This window comes from Pseudonaja textilis, chromosome 7 (assembly GCF_049901715.1).
Source record: "Pseudonaja textilis isolate UNSWEBS1 chromosome 7, rPseTex1.2, whole genome shotgun sequence".
NCBI lineage: Eukaryota > Metazoa > Chordata > Lepidosauria > Squamata > Elapidae > Pseudonaja > Pseudonaja textilis.
Window position 1 is genome coordinate 51,990,246 of NC_141996.1, and position 25,366 is coordinate 52,015,611.

General features: G+C 38.4%; 1 protein-coding gene across 1 annotated transcript in view; it reads left to right on the top strand.

Annotated features, from left to right (window-relative positions):
• The window catches only part of SIM2 (SIM bHLH transcription factor 2), a 43,653-nt gene extending 18,723 nt beyond the window's left edge, over positions 1–24,930 (top strand). The window contains exons 5-11 of the mRNA XM_087937615.1: positions 845–930; positions 5,658–5,857; positions 8,575–8,681; positions 12,425–12,572; positions 20,052–20,220; positions 21,458–21,863; positions 23,406–24,930. Of these exons, the coding sequence (XP_087793741.1) occupies positions 845–930; positions 5,658–5,857; positions 8,575–8,681; positions 12,425–12,572; positions 20,052–20,220; positions 21,458–21,863; positions 23,406–24,130 (1,841 nt within the window). The 3' untranslated portion in view covers positions 24,131–24,930. The remainder of the gene's footprint in view (positions 1–844; positions 931–5,657; positions 5,858–8,574; positions 8,682–12,424; positions 12,573–20,051; positions 20,221–21,457; positions 21,864–23,405) is intronic.
• Positions 24,931–25,366: the final 436 nt, after the last annotated feature.

The following is a 25,366-nucleotide window of genomic DNA, read 5'->3' on the forward strand; positions in this document are numbered from 1 at the left end:
CCCGTGTAGATATATTTTCAAACTTTTCTCCATTCACATATTCAGTAGAACTTCAAATGGTCCTGGAAGACTTGCACGACACTTTAATGTACAGAATGCAAATAGTTTGAACTGATTTCTCTGTCTTAGTGCTCAAATTGTGTACATGGGGTCTTATTTTGAGGAGAAATCCTTTGACTCAAACAATCACAGTGAAATAGCCTATTTGTACACAATACCTAAAGTAGGGAAGGGAAGGGCTTGGGATAATCTTCCATTATACAGCGGCAGAGCTTTTAAATGTACAGAGCAGGATATACTTGATTTTATTTCAAGTTAAGCTTCTAAAATGTATCTCTCCATGATTTATTTGATAATTATATCGGCATTATATCCCAAGATAAAGATAAGGTATAATTGAAATTTTATATGTAGTTACAAGCATCAGTTCATAGCATTGGAACTATTTTAAAGCAAATTTTCATAGGATTATGCTTTGAATTATCCAGACAACTAAGAATATCTAGTTATTATTCCTTATGGAATGTGATACTTTCTACACTAACAAGAATATTTAAATTGGATGTGTATTTCCTGAAATATTTACAATCTCTTTCTCTTGCATATTCACGCATTATTAAAATTATAATTATAAGTGATTTTTAACATAAGGCCAATAATTAAATTTAATAGCATTTAATTTTGTTGAAATATTGGAATTCAAAATGTTAAAGTATCTTTAAAATAAAACAGTTATTTTATTATGATTTAAACACCCCCTCCCCCCCACACACAGAAAGTGACCAAGAGAGAAACTTAAGAAACTTAAATGTTTGTATTTTAATTATTTATATTTTTTCTCTAGAATATGAAATAGAGAGATCTTTTTTCCTGCGAATGAAGTGTGTCTTGGCCAAGCGAAATGCAGGATTAACAAGTAGTGGTTATAAGGTAAAACACAGTTTCATGCTGTCTTCAGAATAATTAATTTCATACGTTTATCTACAGCAATAAAGAAAGGGGAGACTGAGCTAAAACAGTTTGGGAAAATGATATACTGAAACAAAATCTACTGTGAAATTCTCCTCCATTCTGATTATAATTGGGGGATTAAGAAATGAGGTAAAATATTTCTGCAATCAGAAATTCTCCCTGTTCTCTTTCTTGGTGACATATAGGTTTTAGCCTCCTCGCTTTCAATTTTTCTTTCTTTCCACTTTTGTTTTCAGATCCTCACATTGGCTTTTTTCTTTGTTCAGTCTATATCTATCTGGAATTGTTTGTTTTTGGTACCTACTCCTTTGTTGGTAATTATTTGTTATTTACATCTTCACAAGATCTCCAATTGCTCCTTTTTTCTGACTTCTGCCATAGAATCCTACCTATCATTGCCTTGAACACATAGGCCGAGAAAGGCATTCAATTGCACTTAAGTTCTAATTTCCATTTGGACCAAGAATTCCAGCATGACATGGCTATTTTTCTCCAGTATTCTAGCTGTTTCCTCTATGAGGGACTATCCACTCGTAAGATGCTCCTGTCCTATGCTCATGCTGGTTTGGTTCTAAATTGGTTTTAAAAAAATCCTTGTGTGTGTGTAGATACAAATTCAAATACTTCAGTTTATTGTTTAGACTAATTAATAAAAATATAATATAAAAGTATTTGATGAAGTAATCAGGTAATAATATCCCCTTAGCAGCTGACCTAAATCTGATAGATTGGAACCTCTTAATTGAATGGCTTTAGCTATAAATGGGGCAGTCTTTCTTACTACCCTACACACATTCATATACAAAAGTTTAGATATAAAGTTAAAGCATCAAAATGGTAACATGTGAAGACATAGCAACAAGAGTTAACATAAACATTTTTCCTAGATCTTTCCTAGCTTTTGCTGCAGCTGCTGTTTTAGGAAGCCTTTTTCATAAGCACAGTTGTTTTCTGGCATGCAAAATATTTCAGGTTCAAAATGTGGCAAAAACATTTAGATTTGTTTTATTTTCCTAAACTACCTACTTCCTTGCTAGGCTTTCTTTACTTCCTTTGACTGGAAACAGAACAGAAATATAAATAACCCCTAGAGAAAGAAAAACACCCCCCCAAAATAAACCATTCCTGCGACAATTCAAAGCATTTTTCATATCAAGGAAGTATTATGTATATCATGCTAATGGGAAAAACCTGCTGTACCAGCAGACTGTCATTCAGGAAAAGCTGGAGAAAATGTGATTGTTCCTGCCTTTGCAAAGTAGTCAAATTGCAAGGATTGGCCTGGAAGAAAGTTCTCAGAGCAGTCAAACCAGACAGCATTGCCTGAACCAACACTACTTAGAAAGTGGAAAGAGGAACATCTGCCTAATTAAGGAAAGGTGATGGGGAGGTATAAGGCAATGAGGTGTGTCCTTGCTCTCCAGAAATGGTTGCTAGTTCTTATTTTTCACAGGGCAACCCGACAGAATAAGCACTAATTTTTTTCTAACTGATTATTATCAAGTCCAGATTAGTTGATCCTTTTGTGCCTACCTCCAGGGGTGGGATTCAATTTTTTAACAACTGGTTCTATGGGCATGGCTAGGTGGGAGTGGCCATGTGACTGGGTGGGTGTGGCTTATTCCTTTTTTTGCACCCCCCATGTTTTTGTCTCCTGGGCCTCAGGGAGGCCTCCTGAGGGATGTTTTTGCTCCCAGAAGGCTTCCCTGGGGCCCAGGAAGGTAAAAATTGGAGCATGGGGGGGGGCACACAGCACCCCCCTGTGCTCCATTTTGGGGGCTCCTGAGCCTCAGGCAAGTCTCATGGGGGGCATTTTTGCTCCCAGGAAGCTTCCCTGGGACCCAGGAAGGCAAAAAACAGAGCATGGGGTGGGCGCAGCACACACCCTGCACACCTCTTTTTGCCTCCTGGTCTTCAGGGAAGCCTCCTGGGCAAAGCAGTAAGACAGCGAGGGGGATCCCAGCACAGCTGATCATCAGAGCAACTGATCATCAGGAGGGGGAAAAAAGAAATACCTTAAGGAGTGACTGGGTGGGGGAGAACGCAGTCAGCAATGTCTGGCATGCACGCAATGTTGTTCATGCGTGATAAGGACTGACTGGGAGGAGAGGGGAGGGGCAGGCGAAGAGGGATGGGGCCAGCCAGGGGCACGATTTGCTGGTTCTCCAAATTGCACAAAATGATAACAACTGATTCTATAGAACCGGTCCGAACCAGTAGAATCCCAACCCTCCCTCCCTCCCTGTAGGTGAAAGTTTTCAGTACGATACTTCTGGAACACCAGGATGAAAACCATCATCACTATCATTTCATACCTCTTTGCTCTTTGAAAGAATGCCATTTGTTTTTGGAAAGCATTATTTGCGATTTCTCCTTGATTGGTCAGGTAATGGTGGACACTAACAACATTGCTATTATTCTTCCAAAGCTGATTTATTTAATTTAGTTGTTCTCTGAAGTATTATCAAGTTCATTTACTTGGATTCCTAAGCAAGTATTAATATTTTTGACATATGGCGCAATTCTATTACATGTACTATTAAGGAAAATAGTTTTCCAATTCAATCATGAAAATAATCTCACCATATTTCTGTTATACCTATTGAATAATATGTGTCTTCCTGTACTTAAAGCACATTTTTTCTTATTTCCTGTATTCTGAATTATAAATAATGAAGGCCATGAAATTTATTTGAGTTATGATGTAATAAAATTATCATAGTAACATTTCCATATCCTTCAATATTGCACAAATCTTTACCATTCTTAATGTATGTTTCACAATATACATTATGAAACATCTTGACAATGTGTTACTTTTTATAAAAAAAAACTTTATTAAGTTTGCATGTGCCTCTCCATTTTGTATTAAAACATATAGTAAGTAATACAATCCAGAAACCGTGAACATACATTTGTCTTTATTAGCAATAAAATAAATTGGAATTTGAATATCAAAAGGATATATATATATATATATATATATATATATATATATATATATATACACACACATATACTATATACATACATACATACATACATACATACATACATACATACATAATGGATCTTTGGTTATTCAGGTTTCTCGCGTAAGATTGGAAGTATCTAGCAGCGTTTGATGAAGTCTCATTCATCATCTTCAGGCTTGTGTCTTCGGCTCTGTGCTTCTCAGAGTGTGCTTCTCACTCTGAGAAGCACAGAGCCAAGACACAAGCCTGAAGATGATGAATGAGACTTCATCAAACGCGTTCAGATACTTCCAATCTTACGCGGAGAAAACCCGAATAACCAAAGATCCACATACAAATACCATGAGAACCTCAGAAAACATACATATATGTTTTATCATTTCCAAATAGATTTGGACTGCGTAGACACAATAAGCTATGGGCAGCTTTGCATGATTTTGGTGTCCCAAAGCACCTGTTCAGGCTTGTCTGATCCCTGTAGGTAACAATGAGAGCGCTTTATGGTGCACAGATTGGTTCAGGATCAGCAAAGGAGTTAGACAGGGATGTATTTTATCACCATTTTTGTTCAATCTGTATGCAGAAGTGATCATGCGGATTTTAGATCTGGAACTGCCTGATGTTGGAGTGAAGATTGGGGGAAGAACCATAAATAATTTGAGGTATGCAGATGATACAACACTATTGGCTGAAAGAAAGGAAGACCTGGAAAAAATTATCTGAAAAATCAATGATGAAAGTGAACATGTAGCACTGAGTCTTAACATCAGGAAAACAAAGATAAGGACAACAGCTGCAGATGGACACAAGATGTTTAAAATCAACATGGAGAAAACTGAATTAGTTTGAGAATTTATCTTCCTCGGATCAAAAATTGTTCATGATGAAATCCTAAAATAAAACACAGGATAACCTTAAGATGCACTGCAATAGTTAACCTGAATAAGATCTGGAAAAGCAGAGATATTGATATAAATACAAAAAGCACACTAGTTAGAGAAATAGTCTTCCCTATAATGATGTATGGGTATGAGAATTGGACCCTAAGAATGGCTGATCGAAGAAGAATTGATGGTTTGGACTGTGATGCTGGTGTAAGTTATTGTGCATACCATGGACATCCAGAGTGATTAACAAAGAGGTGCTAAATCACACACACACACACACACACACACACACACAAAACAGACGCATCACTAGAAGCTAAAATCGTAAGTCTACATCTGATTTACAAGAAGAAGGGGCAAGCAAAGAACATGCTGGCTTGATAACATCAAATATGATACAAAGATGAATATCCAATAAATGAAAGATGCTGCTTGACATGGAGAGCACATACCTATAAAGTCGCCAGGCGTCAGACACAAATGAATGGTTAAAATAACCCAATTGGAATTTGAAAAGCCAACATGAAGCAATTAAATGCAACTATATTCAGTCAGGGTTTTCTCAGTTCATTGTTAATACCAATTTATATGCCAATTTATATCAACTTAATTATAAATTAATTTAACTAATGTTAAATTAGTTAATGTTAAATTAATATCATGCAATATATTTATTCACCATTGTCTAAAAATTAAGGTTTTTAACAAACTGGACAGCAAAAATTAATGTAATAAAAGAGGAAAATACTAGGTTTTGATTCAATGTTATCAAGATGCTATCTCTTTTCTCTCTCTTTATAAATGTTACTTTTGTCCATACTAGGTGATCCATTGCAGTGGCTATTTGAAGATTCGACAGTATATGCTGGATATATCTTTGTATGACACCTGTTACCAAATTGTGGGATTGGTTGCTGTAGGTCAATCACTACCTCCAAGCGCAATTACTGAGATCAAACTTCATAGTAATATGTTTATGTTCAGAGCGAGCCTGGACTTAAAGCTTATCTTTCTGGATTCCAGGTAAGTAGAAAGTTTTTGAAACATGACTACTTATCATCTTAACTTGCAGAAAACAGTTTAAAACATAAAAGCTAAAACAATATAAAGAAACAATACAATGTATACAAAATTGAAGAAGTAATATTTTCCTTGGATTGATTCAACACTTACATGCTAAATCAAATTGTTTTAATAATTTAATAATAGGTTATTGATAGGAAACATTTAATGTTTATTGATAGGAAAATGAGTTACTTATTTAATATCCATGACTACTTTTTTAGCAGTTACATGAGCGAAACTGAATGTCTTTGCTTTTATAGGTGTAAAAGCACAGTTAACAGTATATCTGCCCTAAGAGTCTACTTGAATTCACTATACATTTGAGTTCACTTCACATTGTTCTGAGTTGTTCCCAAATTAACATAATTTAGAAATAATGAGGGACAGTTCACTCATCACAAAAGGGAGCTTTAGCTTTTGAGAGAACCAATTGCTAAATGTTAAATATTTGAAAAACGAAAATGAATTTGCCATAAATATTTGCCGAAATTGTCTGCAAACTATCAAATATGCACTGTCATCATATTGTTGTATTATTTTGCATCCTCAGTATTTGAAATTGTGTACAACACTCTGTGGGTCCAGCAAGTCTTATTTCTAATTATTAACAAAAATTAGGGTATTAAAATTATTAAAAAATAAACTACAGGGAGCTAAGGAATTAAGTAAAATGAAGAAAAATGCTAAAACTACTTGATTAATACTAAATCTAAATGTAGTATCATATACCTGTAAATATAAATAATATAAAACTAAATAAAAATAAAAATATAAAAACTAAAATGAATTTAAAAAATCAGAAGCTCATTACAGAGCTGTCATTCTATTGCTGTCTTGAGTGAGAGTCCTGTTAGCTGACTTAGGCACTTGGAAAAAAAATCATATCAGATAGAGAGTTCTATCACCCATCCTACTACTTAATGCACGAATTGCTCATGCAGCTATTTTTTATATTTCATGTCTTTATGATGTCTTCATCTTCAGCCCACAACTCGGGAGCTTTAAATCATCTTTAGCTGCTCTAGTTTTAAAGTAGCATTTTGTCTTATCCCAAAACAATTTCATCATGAACATAATTTAGCATATTTCATTTATAATGCAGTTGATTATGTAGTCAGGATTATGATCTGTCCAGCCTTTATTGGCTGTTTTTAGGCTGCTGTGAAAACAACCCTCCACTCCAGTCCCTTGGGAAGGCATTGCTCTCCATGACGATTTTGATGTTTGTTATGAGACAATACTGACTCCTAACTACCCACCAATTGCCCAATCAGTGCTTTCCAAAGCGCATGTCCTCTCTTACATGAACTCCTGTCCATGCAAGACAGGTTGAACCAGGAGCGTATGGGCAGAGGACCAATGAGGCAATTGTTCAAGACAGGATCAAACTTCAGAGAGATCCATAAAAGCCAATCCAAATATCAAGCTGAGATTCCCATCATAGAACAAGGAATATAAGGCATCTGCAGCAGGGCAACATGATACAAATCTGGAGACAGGGAAGTTGTTCCAACAAGGGGAGGGGGTTTGGAGTATGCTCTTAAATAGAATTCCTGGCTGTGATCGATTAGAAAAGTTAATGTCATTCTTCTCAAGGAGCCATGCTGATCTTTGCTGCTTGGCCCCCTTGAGCTGGCATGTGATTTAGGCCTTGATGGTCTTCCAATGTCTGAGTCTGACTTGTTACTGTTGGAATCAGTGGCCAGCTGCACTGAATCACACCCATTACTTCTATGTGGCTGACAGCCTATTGCCTCTTGAATTGTAGGCCAGAAGTAGTCTAGATTCTCTTCTTCGGTTTCAGAATCAGGAGGAATCCATGACAGCTCCTTTTAGGTACTAATTTTGTACTTTTGAAAAGTTACTGGATCTGGGTAGAAGATTAAGCTAGGAAAAAGATGTATGCTCTGCAGCTACAATATATGTTGCTGCTTCTATCATCACTGAATGCATTACAGGCTTGCTTTGCTTTGAACAACAAAGAACTGGTGTTGCTATATCCCTTTATTGTTTCTATTTGGGTTTTATTAGACAGAGCTTGTTCCTGATTGATCATTCCCTCTCACTTTATTCCATGCCCCTATTTTATGCATGTAACTTATCAGCCAGGTTAATTTTGCACATAGGTTTAGCACTGTTTCTGTATCTATGACCTGATAGTTGAGCAACTTGATAGAAGACTAATCGATGGAGTTGCCTGTCCTAATTATGGTCAGTGAGGACTACCTGTACTTCAATTTCTAGATATCTGAAATGAATGATAACTTGTTTACAAAAGCACTGGTAGTCCTCAATTTACAACAGTTCATTTAGTGACCGTTCAAAGTGACGTCACTGAAAAAAATGACTTACGACCATTTTTCACACGACCATTGCAGCATTCCCATGTTCACATGATCAAAAGGCAGATGCTTGGCAACTAACTCATATTTATGATGGCTTCAGTGTCCTAGGGTCATGCGATCACTTTTTGTGACCTTCTGACAAGCAAAGTCAATGTGGAAGCCAGATTCACTTAAAACCTGGGTTATTAATTTATCAACTGCAGTGATTCACTTAACAGCTGTGGCAAGAAAAGTCATAAAGCGGAGCAAACAAAAAAAAAGTTTAGGTTCAATTATGGTCGTAAGTTGAGTAGTACCTATAATGTTTCTTCGATATATTTTCTCTTTTAGAGTCACTGAATTAACCGGGTATGAGCCACAAGATTTGATAGAGAAAACTCTTTACCATCATGTGCATGGATGTGATGTATTTCATTTACGATATGCTCACCATCTTTGTAAGTAATAGGAAACAAATAATAACGTATAGTGTTGATATAGATGAGTTTTCAGTTGGATGTATGTGTTATGGATATTTTCATACATGCCATTCAAAAAAAATTACATGTGAAATACATCATTGCTATCAATTCTGCCTCTGCCTTCTGCCCTCTTATATTTTCAATTTGTACATGAAATGTTATAATCTTTAACAACCAATGATGTGAAGAAATGATCCTTTATTAGCTTTAAACAGTCTGCTTTTGGTGAGAGAAAGATTAGTGTGAATTACTAAGAATTCTCAAGAGTGGGTCATATGCCTGTTGAACTAAGATGTAAAGAATATATAGATGTTGCACAAGAACAGTCCATTTAATAGTCTCATGGTATATCAGGAACCGAAGATAATTAACAAAGATGGATTGATAGGACAAATTAATAAGTTCAGTAGCCTTTTGAATAGAGACAATGGCAGTGAAGAAACGTCCAACCTGCTGGAATTTTCTCCAAGAGAATTCTTTCATCATATTCTGGACCACAGAGTTAGACTTCTTATAAGATATGATGCTGATAGCTTCTTCACTGCTCCACCTTTATAATGGAAGGGAGAACCATCAAACCCCTGTTCGTTTTCTTCTCAGAACAAAGGATAAAGAGATATTTAGAAAAGACTTACATCTATGTGGAAGATTAATGAAGTCTGACCAGTTAATTTAAAGAAGATTTCAAAAAACTTGGTCAGCATACAAAGGAAGATTTTTTTCTAGAAAAATATATCCGATCAACTTATTTTAATGAAAAACTTAGATCATATCAAAATCACTTTTTTTTGAGAAAGATGTGGATTCCTGAAAGACTGAATGAAATTATGTTGCATCAACTGACAAATGAGAATGAGGGTGAGAAGAAAATAAAATGTGTTAAACTTAAATTTTCTGCAGCCACAAATATATTATTTCAGTTTTTTCTCCCCTCAATGTCAAAAAATTCCAAACACAACATTTTTGTTTTTGTTACATGAACGTGCTTTGGAAAACAGTATAGGTTACAGTGCAGGCATTGTGAGTATATGTAATCCAGTTTTTTCTTTGCTATGACCTCATATTTTAGATCAATATATAGATCAGTGTACGTGGAATGTTAATAGTAAGTGGTGTGATGAACAAAATATTGGCTGCTTTGAAACTGTTTTATACATATAGAAAATAAAATATAAAAGAAGTTACCAAGGTAACCTGTCCTAAACTGATGATAAGGCATGGGACTTAAGAGTAAACATATGGGCTTCCGGTTTGAAGTCTCTTCGGCGACAGACAGAAATCCTTGATCATGCGTGGTTTAGGTCTGGGCTTGCTGCTGGAGTGCCCCAAGCCGGCTGGTTTCGGGGCTAAGCCACCCCGTAGAGGTGGTGAAGAGGGGGGAGACCACCAGCAGGGTTGAGGAGAGCCACATCTCTCCTCCTCAGCTGGCCATTACTCCCTTTCCTGAAGGCGTTTGCAGCGGTGGTCAGAAATGGCCACCAACAAGAAGAACTTGGCCGGAAAAGAATGTGCAGGAGGAAGATAAGAAATGAAAGTTTTGGCTGACCGGGTTAAATTGTAAAAGCAACAACTAAGGTACCCTGGAATTTAAACTTACAAAAAAATAACATCGCTCCCAAAGAAGAGTCGGAAGCAGCGAAGGAAAGTGAAAAGGGAAAGGTTTGGCTTTTTTTTTCTTCTCTCTCCTTCCCTATACTGACAACTAAGAGACTTAAATAAGAAATCGGAAAAATCCGCTTTGACATCAATAGGCAATTAAGCTGAAAATAAAACAAAATGCCAAAGGGATAATAAAGATTTCTGGACACTAAATTTTTTTTTTCTCATAAGCAGGAAGGGAGAGAAAAAGAATAAGGGCAGGATGTGGAAGAGGGAGGAGACTGCCTGGAATTAAAAAGAATCTACAGTATAACTTCAACAAGACTTCTAAAAGATACATTTTAACTGAAACTTTGTAACTAAACAGTAACTCCAAGAAGAGAAAGGGGAAAAAAAAGAGCAAAAAGAAACAGCTTGTGTGTATTTGGATTATTTGGTGATCGTTGGATTCTTGGTTATTACATTTGAATGACTAAAATTAATTGGGTGGTTGTTTAAAAATTTATACAATGGCACCACTTCTGGATGAATTGAAAATGGAACTTAAAAAGTACAAAGAAGATGCACAAGAAGGGAAGGGTTCTTTTGGCTTCATTTTTCAATTCTTAGAAATGGAGATTTGGAACTATGAGAAACAACAAGAAATGTCTGCAAAACAAGAAGACTGGGACAAAGAAGAAGCCATCTTTAATGAACAAGCAATTTTATGTGGGGAAGAAAAAGGAAAGGGGGGGAAGAGAATGGAGAATTTAAGATTTAAAAAAACAACCAAAGAAAAGAAAAATAATTCAAAAAATAAGTATAATACTGGAAAGCAACAGAAAAGGGGAATACAGAAGAGAAAAATAGAGGTAGAGAGACAAGGGGGTAAAAAGGGGAGAGAGAAGAAGAGAGGGAAGAAGGAAAGGAAAAGAAGTTACAAAGGACCGGGGCAAGATATAGAGAAACAGGTCCTATTTAGAGATAATGGGTGAAAATCTAACTTGAAAAAGGGATTCTGTAAAGGTACATAAGATTGTATTGTTATATTAGTAATAGAAATAACTTTAGAAAATTGGAAACAATGTATGATTAAAATGAGGGATAAAATAGTTAGTGTAATTTAGTGAAATGTTTGTTAATAAAATAAGTGAAAATAAATGAGAAAATTGAATTAGGAAGGAACAGGAACATTTTAATTAGTTAATGTTTTATAAAATATAAGTGAAGGAGGGGGGGAATTAATTATGGAAAGCTTATAATTGTTCCCATAGAAGTATGATATTTAATTGAAAAGTAATGTTAAAGAAGTTAAGACTTTAATGAATATTAATATTAATGATAGAATTGAATTGGAATGGAATGGAATGTGTTGCTTTAATTACATACATTTATATCTTTTTCTTTTTTAAAGAATATAGTGTGTATTTTAAGAATGTACCAAGCAGAATCCGAATGGAAGTTATGTATTATATTGAATGTTATAACTTTAGGGTATATATTGAAGCCTAAATAAGAGTTAAATGGATAAACTTAAAAGATATAAAGGCGTCATACTCCAATCAGTAACTGCAGGAGAAATTTTGTTTAATGAGAAAAGATAATAGATAATTGAAACAGGACAGACAAAAAATATAAATACAATGATTTGATTTGAGATGAGATAATTAAAATAAAATTGAGAAAATTAAAAGAGGGGAGAAGCTATGCAGAAAATGTAAAATAGTAATAAGATATGGAATAGAATATAAAAATGAGCATGAACCTGAATTTGTGTCTGTACGAAGAAATGTAACCCGGGATTACGCTACTTTCAAAAAAGATGTTTTATTTGTATTTTTTTTCTCTTTGTGAAAACTCAATTTTTTTTTAAAAAAAGAGTAAGCATATGTAGGATTGTTATATTAATTACACAGTGGATTTTGTGTTAAAGATTTACATGTAAAAACTAAAATAGAGAATTATGTTTCTTTTCTTACTTGAAAAAGTTCTCCTATGGATATTCTATTCGATTTTCTTCTTTAAAAAAAAAACCAAAAAGTCTTGCTTAAAAAATTACAAGTTCTGTAATTTTACAAAAGCCAAGAGGCTTTGGACCAGGCAGAACATAAATGTAATTAAACCTCTTTAATGTTTTATAGTGTTGGTGAAAGGACAAGTCACAACCAAGTATTATCGGTTGCTGTCAAAAAATGGTGGCTGGGTTTGGGTCCAGAGCTATGCCACTATTGTACATAATAGCCGCTCATCAAGACCTCACTGCATAGTGAGTGTCAATTATGTCCTAACGTAAGTCTTAATTTCTTGCTGATAAATGTATATCTGTAGCTCCTTTTTACCTTGTTTTCATTTGCTAAAGGGTTGATAATTAAAAAATACATTATATTCTCATGGGAGAGTATATGGGAATGACAATACACCTGTCGGTATGTGCTCCTTTCAAAATCCAAGAAAGAAATACTCAGACTCCATGGTTCAGAGCAAAGTTCTTCTTTTACTGGAAGATGAAAAGGAAGCTACAAATGGAATTCCGAAAGTGAGAATTTGGCGCGCAGATCACACATACAAAGAAATGGAATTGTTCCCACCCCCCAAAGTCCAGAAGTCTCTGCCAATTAAAAGTTCCGAATATGATCATGTGAGCATCTTCAGGTAGTGATGAGGCCTCTGTCCGTTGACCTTGACATATTTTGATAAGACCTCGCAGCTGCGCAAAAAGGATAGAGGCTAGGAAAGAAATGGAAAATTGGAAAGAAGAAATCCCCCTTCTTCTGCCCACAGTAAAGAATGCAAAACACCTCCAGCTCTCTTCCCCCCACAATTACCCCTCCCCGTTGCTAATGACAGCCGAAAGAAGTAAGCCTAGTAGTAGAGATACTAAGGGAGAAATAAAGGATAATAGTTGGGGTACCAAGAGATCTTGAGGCTGACATTCGGACCCCCTAGAAAAAGGACATTAGTCCCTGTAAGAGAGAATAAAAAGATATGTTAAGCATTGCATACATTCTTATGGTTTATCAGGATACTTAGTATAAAATTTCTTTAGCAGGTCAGGAGCCCTAACGTCTTTTTCGCTCACCCACTCAGCATGAGAGGGGGAAATGTTTCCAGGCTACAAGATATTGTAGGCGACCCCTCCTTTTTCGAGAGTCTAAAATCTCTTTAACTTCAAAATGTTGTTCACCCTCAATCAACAATGGGACGGGGGATCAGTCTGGGTCGGTCTCAATGTACAGGTGTGTTCGGGTTTTAGCAGGCTGACATGGAAAACAGGATGAATGCGACGAAGAGTCTTTGGTAGCGTCAATTGAACTGTCACGGGATTCACAATCAATAGGAAAGGCCCCACATACTTAGGGCCTAACTTCTTTGATCTCTGAGTGGTTTGCAGATACTTGGTTGAGAGGAATACTTTGTCGCCTACTTGATACGACTGTTGTGGGGCTCTTTTTTTGTCTGCAAACTTCTTATGGGATTGATGCGCTTCGTCCAGAGCTTTGCGAGCGACTGGCCAATTGAGTTGTAGTTGAGATATCCAGTCATCCAATGACTGGATATTGGGTTTCTCGCGAGGAAGTTCAGGTATGGGTACAAAATCTTGTCCCGTGGCCACTTTGAACGGGGTAAAACCAGTGCTGCTGTGAACGGAGTTGTTATACGCTACTTCGGCAAAAGGTAGCAGGTCCACCCAGTTGTCTTGCTGATAATTTATGTAACATCGGAGATATTGCTCTAGCACACCGTTAGTCCTCTCGCAGGCCCCATTAGTTTGGGGGTGGTGGGCGGAGCTTAACCCTTGGGTGGAGCCTATCAACTTCAAAATTCCCTCCAGAAGTTCGAGGTAAATTGAACTCCTCGATCTGATATTATACGTTCAGGAACACCATGCAGTCTGTAGACGTGTATAATGAACAGTTTGGCTAACGACTTCGCCGAGGGAATCTTGGTGCAAGGTATGAAATGTGCCTGTTTGGAAAACAAGTCGGTCACCACCCAGATCACCGTGTGCCCAGCACTCTCAGGTAAATCTACTATAAAGTCCATAGAGATTTCCTTCCAAGGGGCAGTTGGCCTGGCCACATTCTGCAACAGACCTGGCGGCTTACCGGGAGGTCTCTTAGCTGAGGCGCAAACTGGGCAGCTTGCTACATAAGTTTCAATGTCTTTTTTCAAAGAGGGCCACCAGAACTGCCGTTTCACCAGGTGTAAGGTCTTCACGAAACCAAAGTGACCCGCTGCCTTGGAATCATGAGTTTGTTGTAATACTTGGCTCCTTAATGTTTTAGGTACATACAGCTTCGTTCCCATCCAGGCTAACCCATCTCTAACAGTGCAGTTATTTGCATTTGCCTGGAACCATTCATCTGTTTTCAAAGCTTCTTTAAATTGTTCGATCAAATCATTGGACAGATCTGCCTCTTGTTTCTTCTTTTGCGCCCTGGTGACCACTGGTGCTGCCAGCTGTGTGGTGGGCACAATCGGACTTATCACTTCTTTTCGAACACTGTTGTATTGTGGCATCCTAGATAAAGCATCCGCCATAAAATTCTTTCCTCCTGGGATGTACTTCAGAAAGAAATTGAATCGTTTGAAATACTGGGCCCACCTAACTTGCTTAGGAGATAGTTTCCGAGGCGTTTTTAAGGCCTCCAGGTTTTTATGATCAGTCCAAACCTCAAATGGGTACCTCGCGCCTTCCAGAAAATGCCTCCAGGTCATTAGAGCCCAGCAGACTGCAAAAGCTTCTTTCTCCCAGACAGCCCATCTACGTTCAGTGTCAGTTAATTTACGGGATGTGTAGGCACACGGTTGTAGTGTCCCCTTCTCGCTTAATTGAAGTAAGACCGCTCCTACCGCTACATCACTTGCATCAGCTTGATGACGAAGGGGACATCCATGTCCGGATGCTTTAGCACTGGCTCGGCAGCAAATAGTCTTTTAGCTTCTCAAAAGCGGCTTGGCACTCCATAGACCAATTTAACGGCTGGCTAGGCTTTGGCTTCGCTTCTCCCTTTGTTTTTAGGAGGTTGGTGATAGGCATGGCTATTTTAGCAAAACATGGGATGAATTGCCGGTAAAAGTTAGCAAATCCAAGGAAACTTTGAAGTTGTTTTCGGGTTCTTGGTGGGGCCCACTCCAATACGGCTCGTACCTTCTCCGGGTCCATCTCAAGACCCTCGGGTGAGATACGATATCCCAGGTAGTCAATCTTTTCTTGATGGAACTCACATTTGGACAATTTGGCGTACAATTTGGCAGCGCGCAATTTGTGCAGCACGGACCGCACCAGTTTCACATGTTGGTCTCTGGTCTCCGAGTAGATAAGGATATCGTCAAGGTAGACCAAAACCCCTTGTATAAATGTTCGTGGAGCACTTGGTTGATCAATTGCATGAAGACAGCTGGTGCCCCCTGTAGGCCAAACGGGAGAACATTGAATTGGAAGCAACCTATTGGGCAATTGAATGCAGTTTTCCACTGTCTCCCTCTTTAATTCGGATTCGTAATAGGCCTCCCTCAAGTCCAGTTTCGTGAAGATCTTCCCTTGGCCAGGTGAGCCAACATGTCCTTCATTAGAGGGAGGGGTACACATTTTCCACAGATACCGCTTCAAATTTCGGTAGTCCACCACCAAGCGCTTGGAGCCATCTTTCTTCTCGCGGAACATCACAGGGGCCGCCACCGAGGTCTGGCAGGTTGGATGAACCCTCGTTTCAAATTCTTGTCGATAAACGATCTCAATTCCTCTAACTCCTTTGGGGTCATCGAATACATCTTTGGTTTCGGTAGTGTCACCCCGGTAGAAATTCAATGCTGCAATCGGTTGACCGATGGGGAGGGAGCTCATCGGAGGCCTCTTCGCTAAAAACTTCTCTTAGGTCCCAGTACTCTTTCGGGATTTTCTCCTCCCTTCTATGCTCGCCCTGTGGAAGCTGTCTCAGCAGGGGTTTGGGGCTTGGGATGGGGATTCTCCCCGGTTTAAGGGGGTTTGCTCCTCCCTTCCTGGAGGTTGGTCAGTACGAATCCGTATCCACCCCTTTCTCCAGTTTACTTGGGGATTCCATTTCCAAGCCAGGGCAATCCCAAGATTAGGGAGTGTTCCATCCCGGAGCCACAATAAAGCACAAGGTCTCGCTGTGGGTTCCCATGGTCATCTCTAAGGGCTCCGTTATAAACCGTGCAGGGCAACCCCCGCTTCAGACCCATCTAATTGGTAAAAGGATATGGGCGTTTCAAATTTCTCAGTCCAATGCCCATGCCTTTAACTACTTTCATGCTAATTAGGCACCTCGTGCACCCCGAGTCCAATAAGGCCAGCATTTCCCTCAGTACCCGAGGTGGGCACCCTTAATTTAATTGGAATGGTAAGGGGGCCCGTTAGGACTTACCGAGACGTCATCTTCCGAGTCGGTCTCACTCTCGCCGGGAGGAGTCGGGGTCCCAGCTCTTTTTCCGCTGGGGAGTGACTTTCACGACCTCCCCTATTGTTAGCCCGGTTTCGCGAGGCCTGGTTGGGGAGGATTCGGGCTTCCTTCCAGGGCCCCGTCCTTTTTTGGATCTGGTTTGACTCGACAATCCGCACCGGTGGCCTTCCTTCCCACAACGGAAACAGGCAGTGGATTTGGCCCTTGTCATCACCCCTCCTTCCGGGGCTTAGGGATCTCTCGGAGCCGAGGAGGGAGCATGGTGCTCCATGCGGAGCCTCCTCTGCGTCTACTTCGGCTAGATCTATTTCCACCTCTTCCGCTAACAGGTACCACAACTGCAAGTCATGGGGATCCCTTCTGGAGATGCACATGTGGTATACCTCTTCATTTAGGCCATCTTTGTAGGCTTCTATTAGAGCTTCCTGGGACCAGCCTCGAATGCGATATGCCAGCTGTCTGAACTCTTGGGTGTAGTCAGCAACTGATCTTCCCCTTGAGTTATGGTTTTCATCCTGATCCTGGCCTTCTCTCTGCCAGAGGGTCTTCAAACCTCCTCCTCAAGGCAGTCATAAAAACATCAAGGCTTCGCAGTTGGGGGAGTTATCATTATACAGAGTCACCACCCAGTCAGCTGCCATCCCTCCAGGGTTCTGGTAACACATCTTACTTTGGCTGCTTCAGAGGTGAACTCCCTTTCATATTCTGCCATATAGCTTCCAACCTGCACCAGGAAAAACCCCAAGTCCTTGGGATTTCCTCCAAACTTCACATCTAAGGAGGGCAGGTGGCGTCTTCTAGGCATTACCCCCGCTGCTGGGGCTCCCAGACGGGAGCTGGTGGTTGCGCCGGCGTGGGATGGGCCAGGGGGTGGTGGCAGCCCGACTTCCCCAGGCTAAACTCGCCTCTCTTCCCCTCATATGTTGGAGCCCTGCCGGGTTTCTCAGAAGCATCCTTAAAGCTTTTCCCGGCTTGATCCAGCCTGCATTCCATCTCCTCCCCCTGCCACAGCCGTTCCTCGCACCTCTTCGACTTACAGTGATTCCAGGAGGGGGGTCTTCCGGATTTTTCCATCCAACTCCTAACGACCATCTGGGCATCTCGGTTGGAGTTTCTTCCAGTGTAAGGTCAGCTAACAAATCGGTGGCTGGCATCTCTGGTAACAGCATTTGCTGCCCCCCACAGCTCCCTGCTCATCCTCCTCGCTGGCTGGAGATGACATGATGTGAAAACCCCTCGGAAGAAAAATTGGTGTTTTCTCCGGGTGGGCTGATGGGGACTTTCGGAATAATGTCGGTATGTGCTCCTTTCAAAATCCAAGAAAGAAATACTCAGACTCCATGGTTCAGAGCAAAGTTCTTCTTTTACTGGAAGATGAAAAGGAAGCTACAAATGGAATTCGAAAGTGAGAATTTGGCGCGCAGATCACACATACAAAGAAATGGAATTGTTCCCACCCCCAAAGTCCAGAAGTCTCTGCCAATTAAAAGTTCCGAATATGATCATGTGAGCATCTTCAGGTAGTGATGAGGCCTCTGTCCGTTGACCTTGACATATTTTGATAAGACCTCGCAGCTGCGCAAAAAGGATAGAGGCTAGGAAAGAAATGGAAAATTGGAAAGAAGAAATCCCCCTTCTTCTGCCCACAGTAAAAGAATGCAAAACACCTCCAGCTCTCTTCCCCCACAATTACCCCTCCCCCGTTGCTAATGACAGCCGAAAGAAGTAAGCCTAGTAGTAGAGATACTAAGGGAGAAATAAAGGATAATAGTTGGGGTACCCGAAGAGATCTTGAGGCTGACAACACCATTTTTGGTTCTAGTATCAGACAAGCAACTACCAACTGCTTGTTGATATTCTTCAGAGGGAATGTAGATTCTCTTCCACTTGTGGCAGAAAAAATGTCAATATTTGGCTACGTTCTGAAAAACCTCTTATTTTCAATTATCCTGGAGTCATAATCTTGCAGCCTGATTGTTTCAGCCACTTTATGAACTAACACGTGTCATTTCATTCACTGTAGGGTTTCCCTTCCTTCCCTCCCTATCTCCCCCCCGCTTTTCCTTTAGATATCTCTCCACTTTTTTTAATAGGGGGAAGGCTTTTGTGCATCCCCAGTGTCTTATTAATACACAACACTCCAACTATCTGTCATGATTTATTTTTTGGTAGCACAGCAAAGCAACTAAATAAGCTTCTGCATACAATTGAGTCCGCATACGTTTGCAAGAGTTATTTACCTATAGACTAGATAAGCCAAAGACTTTTCTCTGCTGGCTTGCTTGATAACAGCAATATTTTGTGGCAGGAATTAGAAATGTTGGTTCAGACATTTTTAAAACAAGTTGTATTCTGACTATTGGTGATACATTTGGGGTGCAAATAAGTAGAAATAGGAACTGAATTCAAAGCACTAAAAGTTTATTGCATGCTATTTATACACAACAAATAATCTGATCTACTGATAGCCAAGGGAAATCAATGCTAGATAAGAGGCAACTAGAATTCACAGGGGCTTGGACTTAGGTCTCCAATGGCTGTGTAAGGATTTCATACAAATGATGCATTTGACCCCACCTTCGGGCTCCACCTGGTCATTTCTTATAATAACCTAAAGGAAATATCATGCATACTAAGGTGTAATGGACCACGGAGAAGTGGCGGTTTCCTAGAAAGGAGAAAGAATATTCCAAAAAAAACGGGGTGGAGGACAAGACAAGAGGCAGTATTGCCAGGAGGATATAGATAGGGGACAGGGGAAGTAAGTAAGGATAGTCACTCCCTAGAATGTCCTAGGACATATTGGTTAGGGTGAGAATAGTAAGAGTTTAATCTGGTGAGATGCTATAGTGTTTGAGCAAATAAGAACTGAACTCTGGCTGAATTGTTCTTCATTGTTCTTGGCCTTAGCCTGACAGTAGATTTTTTTATAGTGAATCCAGGCTGTTCTCAGATTATATCTTGAGTTTATATGTAAGTTGAATGCATATATAATTGCTGTTTATACAGAAACATTATAAATTAACTTTGTCAGTTGTCCATTTACTTCTGTGCAACCTCAACCAAGAGACCAAGTCTCCTATAATTGCATATTCCTAAATTCTTCATCTCTGGAAAGATCTTTGTAGTTCAAATTGAGGGTTTTGATTTAAATTTCAAAGTTTATGAATTATAGTTACCAGCAATTTCAAGGCAATCTCCTATATTACTTTTGGATTGAATTTCATTTTAATACATGTTTTTGGATAAAACGTTTAATACTGTGTTTATATGGATGGGTTCTTGGCAAAACTAGATGAGAAATAGATTGTAATCAATCTGTTGCTATGATGTTGTCTTGCAGAGATATAGAATATAAGGAACTTCCACTGTCACTGGATCAAATTGCCATTTCTAAATCACAATTTTCATGCAGAAATTTGATGTCTACCTCACAAGAAACAAGAAAAGCAACAAAACCTAGGAGTAATAAGATGAAGATGAAATTCAGAACAACTCCTTATCCACAGCAGGTATTTTTTTTCCCTCCCCTTTGGACAAAACTGTTCATATATTAATAGCATGACAGCCTTGATGCAATAGAGTCACTCCTTGTTTAGTGACTATATCAATTAGTGACCATTTACAAATATAACGGTTAAATCAGTAATGAAAAGTTCATTTTCTGACCGATGAATCCATCTACAACCAAAGTTCGTGTGTCAGGCAAAACACATATCAGAATGAGAGTAACACAGACGTAGCTGTGTGAAACTGGAAAAAGTAATCTTTTCAGTGTCTTTCTTTGTCACAAGTTCACATAACGACCATTTCATTCCACCACCTGATTTCTGGAACAGCACATGATTATTAAAGGAGGTATACTAGCTTTGCAGTTAGTGCTTTATGAATAGTCATTAAAATTTCTCTGCTATTCAAATTATCAATATTTGCACCTTTTTAACCTACAAGTTGACATACTGGTCCATAAATATTCAGGGACAAGAGTAAAAACTGCTGTGCTGTCACTACTCTGTTGATTTTTGTTATTATTGTTATCTATATTTTTTTTAAATATCACAATGGCATGTTATATCAATAATATGTTCTCTTGTGATAATTATAATTGTAAAGTATTTTTCTTTTTGGATACTGGCACTAGCCAGGATTAAAGATTTTCTCATTGCTCCCATTTACTGCACACCTCATTTGTAGAGATTGTCATCTTTGGTGCCACCGGCATAATTTCTCATAATATCTTCGTTAATAATGTTATTAAGATTGCACCTCTGTGCATTAAAAACAGAAAGAAAGTTTCCTAGCCTGACCCAGCTGGTGTTTATTATTCTCTGGTCTGTTTCAAAACATATAAGTTTTTTTTAGCCCTCATTTTTTTTTATCCTAAGATAAAAAGTTTAAAATCTGAATGGTTCAAATGCTATTTGACAACAGTTTAGATAGCATCTTTACTGATTTTTTAAAATTTTCTGCAATTGTGGCCATAAGTTGAGGACTACCTACCTGCACTAAGAACTATAGATTGTTTTGAACATCTAGGATTAAAGAGCAGGGTTTTCAGAGGCAATGAAAGGAGGCCCAGAAAAGCTTAATAAAGGTTCCTCTCTTTAGAAATTAAATCTTGTTAAGCTTGTCTCATTTAGTGTTTGAATGTTTCAAGGTGATTACTTGGCTGCATGCATTCTGTTACCCTGAAATACTGACAGATTTCAGAATCCACTATTAAACACTTTCTTCTTTTTTCATTTTCAGCAATATGGTTCCTTCCAGACAGAGAAGCTGGAATGTGGCCAAGTTGGAAGCTGGAGATCCAGCTCCATAGCAAACTCTACCACCATCCAAGAACAAGCCTTTCATTCAGAAAACAGTGAATTTTTATACACTCCATCGTACAGCTTACCTTTCTCATATCATTATGGGCACTTCCCTGTAGACTCTCATGTATTCAGTAGCAAAAAACAAATGCTGCCTTCTAAATTTGGCCAGCCTCAAGGAACACCTTGCGAAGTAGCACGGTTCTTCTTAAGTACATTGCAAACAAGCGGAGAGTGCCAGTGGCACTACACCAATTCTCTTGTACCAGGGAGTCAATCACCATGTAAAAGTCCTGATCAGTCAGCATGTAATGTACGCCATAATCTCTTACAAAATTATGAAGGTGGGTATTATACAAGCAATTTAAGAATAATGTTTAGATTTTAAACCATTTTTAAATTTTAATAACATGTCATAGAAAACAGTTGGATAACATGTTTGATAACATAACCAACTTTAGATTAAATCATCAGATCTTTATTTGTATCTTTATAGGATTTATAGTTATTCTCTTTGTTCTAGTTGTTGTAATCGAACTCCTGGAAGTCAGAGGTAGTTATATTAAATTTAGAGTCTGAAAGACAACTACCCTAGATTTAAGAGTACTTTAAATCATTGGCAAATTTTGTTGCATCAATTCCTATATTTTGCACCTGGATATTGGCCAGAGGTAATATTCAGCCGATTCAGACCAGTTCTGGCGTACCGGTACTGGAAATTTTGACTGGTTCAGAGAACCGGCAAATACCACCTCTGGCTGGCTCCTCCCCTCCTCTTCTAGGGTCCCCACATGCCCCGTTTTTGCTCCCAGATAAATGCAGGGAGGCTTACTAGGCCCAAAACAGGACGTGGAGGGAGTGCAGCGCCCCCCGCAGCCTGTATTTGCTCTCAGGATGCTGCAGGGAGGTTTGCTAGGCCCAAAATGGGGTGCAGGGGATGCAGTGCAGCCCCCCCTCCGTGGACTGTTTTTGCTCCCAGGAGGCTGCAGCGAGGCCTATTAGGCCCAAAACAGGGTGCGGGTAGGTGATGCATACCCCCCCCGTGGCCCATTTTTGCTCCCGTGGGGTGCAGGAGGCCGAGTGCTGCTTGTCACACCCCCTGGCCACACCTACCATGGCCATGTCCACCCAGCCGGTCATTAGGGCAGAGAACCGGATGTTAAATTATTTTAATCCCACCACTGATATTGGCATCTACATTTATAATAATGGTATTTTTATCTATATCTATTACAGTTTGGCCACATAAGCCTAACATAAAAGTTTAACCCAAATCCCCATAGATTGCATTTATTTTTTATATGATGCACCCATAGATCTGAATATCTCAGTCTATGAAGAAGTATAGCCTTGGTTCAGGCTTCTTGATAATTACGTATTGTAGAGAAGGTAATAGGATACCATATCTTCATAATATTAACTGACAGAAAGAATTTTTAAAATTAATATAATTAAGTTCAAATGAAACTGGGAATTTATTTTGCAGTTTCCTACAAAATAGAAAAAACACAGCAGATAAGTATAAACGAGATGTTTTCATCTTTTAAATCTGACATATTTGATATGAATTACAGTTATGACCACAATTCAGGTTCACTAAATTAATAATTTCACTCTTTAGAGATTCTGAGAAGCTGCTTTAACTTCATCTTGAAATTTGATGTGGAATAGTGTTCCTTTCCCTCCTGAGTATACAGTAGCTGAATGTAGAGTAGCTGCTTATTCATTCTTTTTAATGTCAATACCAGCAGCTTTTTATTCTAAAACTGACAAATGTGCCCACTTGTATTTAATGATTTATATTTAGATGTACAAGTTGCAGTTTTTTACTTTGTCTTCATCTTCTGAATCCTGTCCATCTAATGCATTTCTTTTTTCCCCCTAAGTGCCACTACCACAAAGACAATACAACCATGAAAGTACCTCTGAAAGTTTTACAAGTTGTGCCAGCTTAACACCCAATAGCAAATACAAAGAAGAAATTTATGATTCTGGCATTATAAAACACAGCAAAACAGAAAACAGAATATGTCCAGCACACCATCTCATTAAAGAAGAAAATAAAGTAGTTTTCAACAGAGACTTGCAAGAAAAAAACAGTATTAGTGAAAAGGCCTTTTCAAACTCCTTCTCCAATTCCTTTGTATCAAAATCAGAATCTTTCCAAAGTAAATCAATTGGACAGTTAAGTCACTTTGTCCCAGTTCCAACAGTATATGAACAAACAAGAAGAATTTATATGAAAGAACCAAAGTATGAAAATATTGCTCATCATGCTACAAATTTAAGTGAACTGGAATCTGAGGACAGAATGGTTGCAAAGCTTAATAGTGACCCTGAAAATGACCATACAGTGGATGTAAGACATGCAGGACAAGTTCCACTTGTCTTTCTGAACTATCACCGAGTTTTAGCCAAGCACGGCACATTTCAAACTTCTTCATGCATGGCGACAGGCCACATAACAGAAAATTATGGACCCAGTTCTGAGGATGTAAATATGTTTTACAAAAACCAAAGTCCCTCATCAGCTTCTTCCCCTGAAACTCACAAAGAATCCACACTTCCTCATTATATTGGAACTTCTGTAATAATAGCCAGTGGAAGGTAACAATAACTGAGCCTGTTATTAAATTAAAATAAACAAATTGGAATAGTTTCCAGAGAGCATGAATATGCATGGCTGTAGCCAGTAAGGAAAGTTCAAGGTCACTGGGGATAAACTTATAGGTTAGCCATGTAAAGTTATGGTTAGGAAACAGAAAACTTCAGTGTTGTTTTATTACTAATTAATCTCTGCGGGTTGACTCTGACATCAAAAAGCCATGTAACATATGATATTTTTTATTATTAGAGTTTACATCTTAGATTTTACAAGTATCAGTACAAAGATGGTTTTCTTACCATCTTCAGTTCTACAATTATGTTACCATACCTGCCAAATGGATATAATTATTTATGGCAGTTTTTTTTTCAAGTAATCTTTATTCAATATCCCAGGAACATTGATGTTTACAAATCATTCATTTGAATGCATCTGACTTTTAATATATTTTATCAAGGCACTCAAAAATTGCCATCCTGCATGACAACTATGCATCTTTGAATAATGGAAATCTCCATGCTAACTATTTGAAATATCTACCAAAGAGTTGATGACTTTCACATTGTAGTAAAGTTATGATACGAACCTTTTTAAAGAATCTCTGAAAAATGAAAAGAGCTTTTTCTATTTCAAGTACAACTTCTAGATAAAAAAATAGATGCAACTTTTCCTTTAATTCTGATCCAGAAAGTAGAGAAGCTGTATTCTGTTCATTTTGATGAGATTTCCATTCTTTTCATTTCAGGAGTAATCCTTTTCCAGAGGGTCTGTGTGTGTGTGTGTGTGTGTGTGTGTGTGTGTGTGTGTGTGTTTTTAACCCAGCACATTGTGGCACTTGGCATGTTAAGCTATGATAAAATGCATTCACAGAAGGAACTAATGATAATCTGACACTCCTCAGGCCTGTAGAATTTACTTTGGATTTTTAGTAGAATACTTATTACATTGATTTTTTTACCTATAATATTGAATCTGGAGAATAACACAATCTAAACATGCACACATATTTTATGTTGTAAGTATTCACAGTAAGTGCTCTTCAGATCCCTGTTTGGGAGCACTTCAGCATACACACAAAGGAAAAAATACTCATGTGTTTCTTTTCCTAATGCTGATAGCAGATAATAGAAATTATTGTGTGGATAAGAAATCTTTTGCATGCGATTACTGGAATATGCTACTATTAGCTGGATGTAACTATTGAAATACATTTTCCTATTTTTAATAACATAATAAAAAACA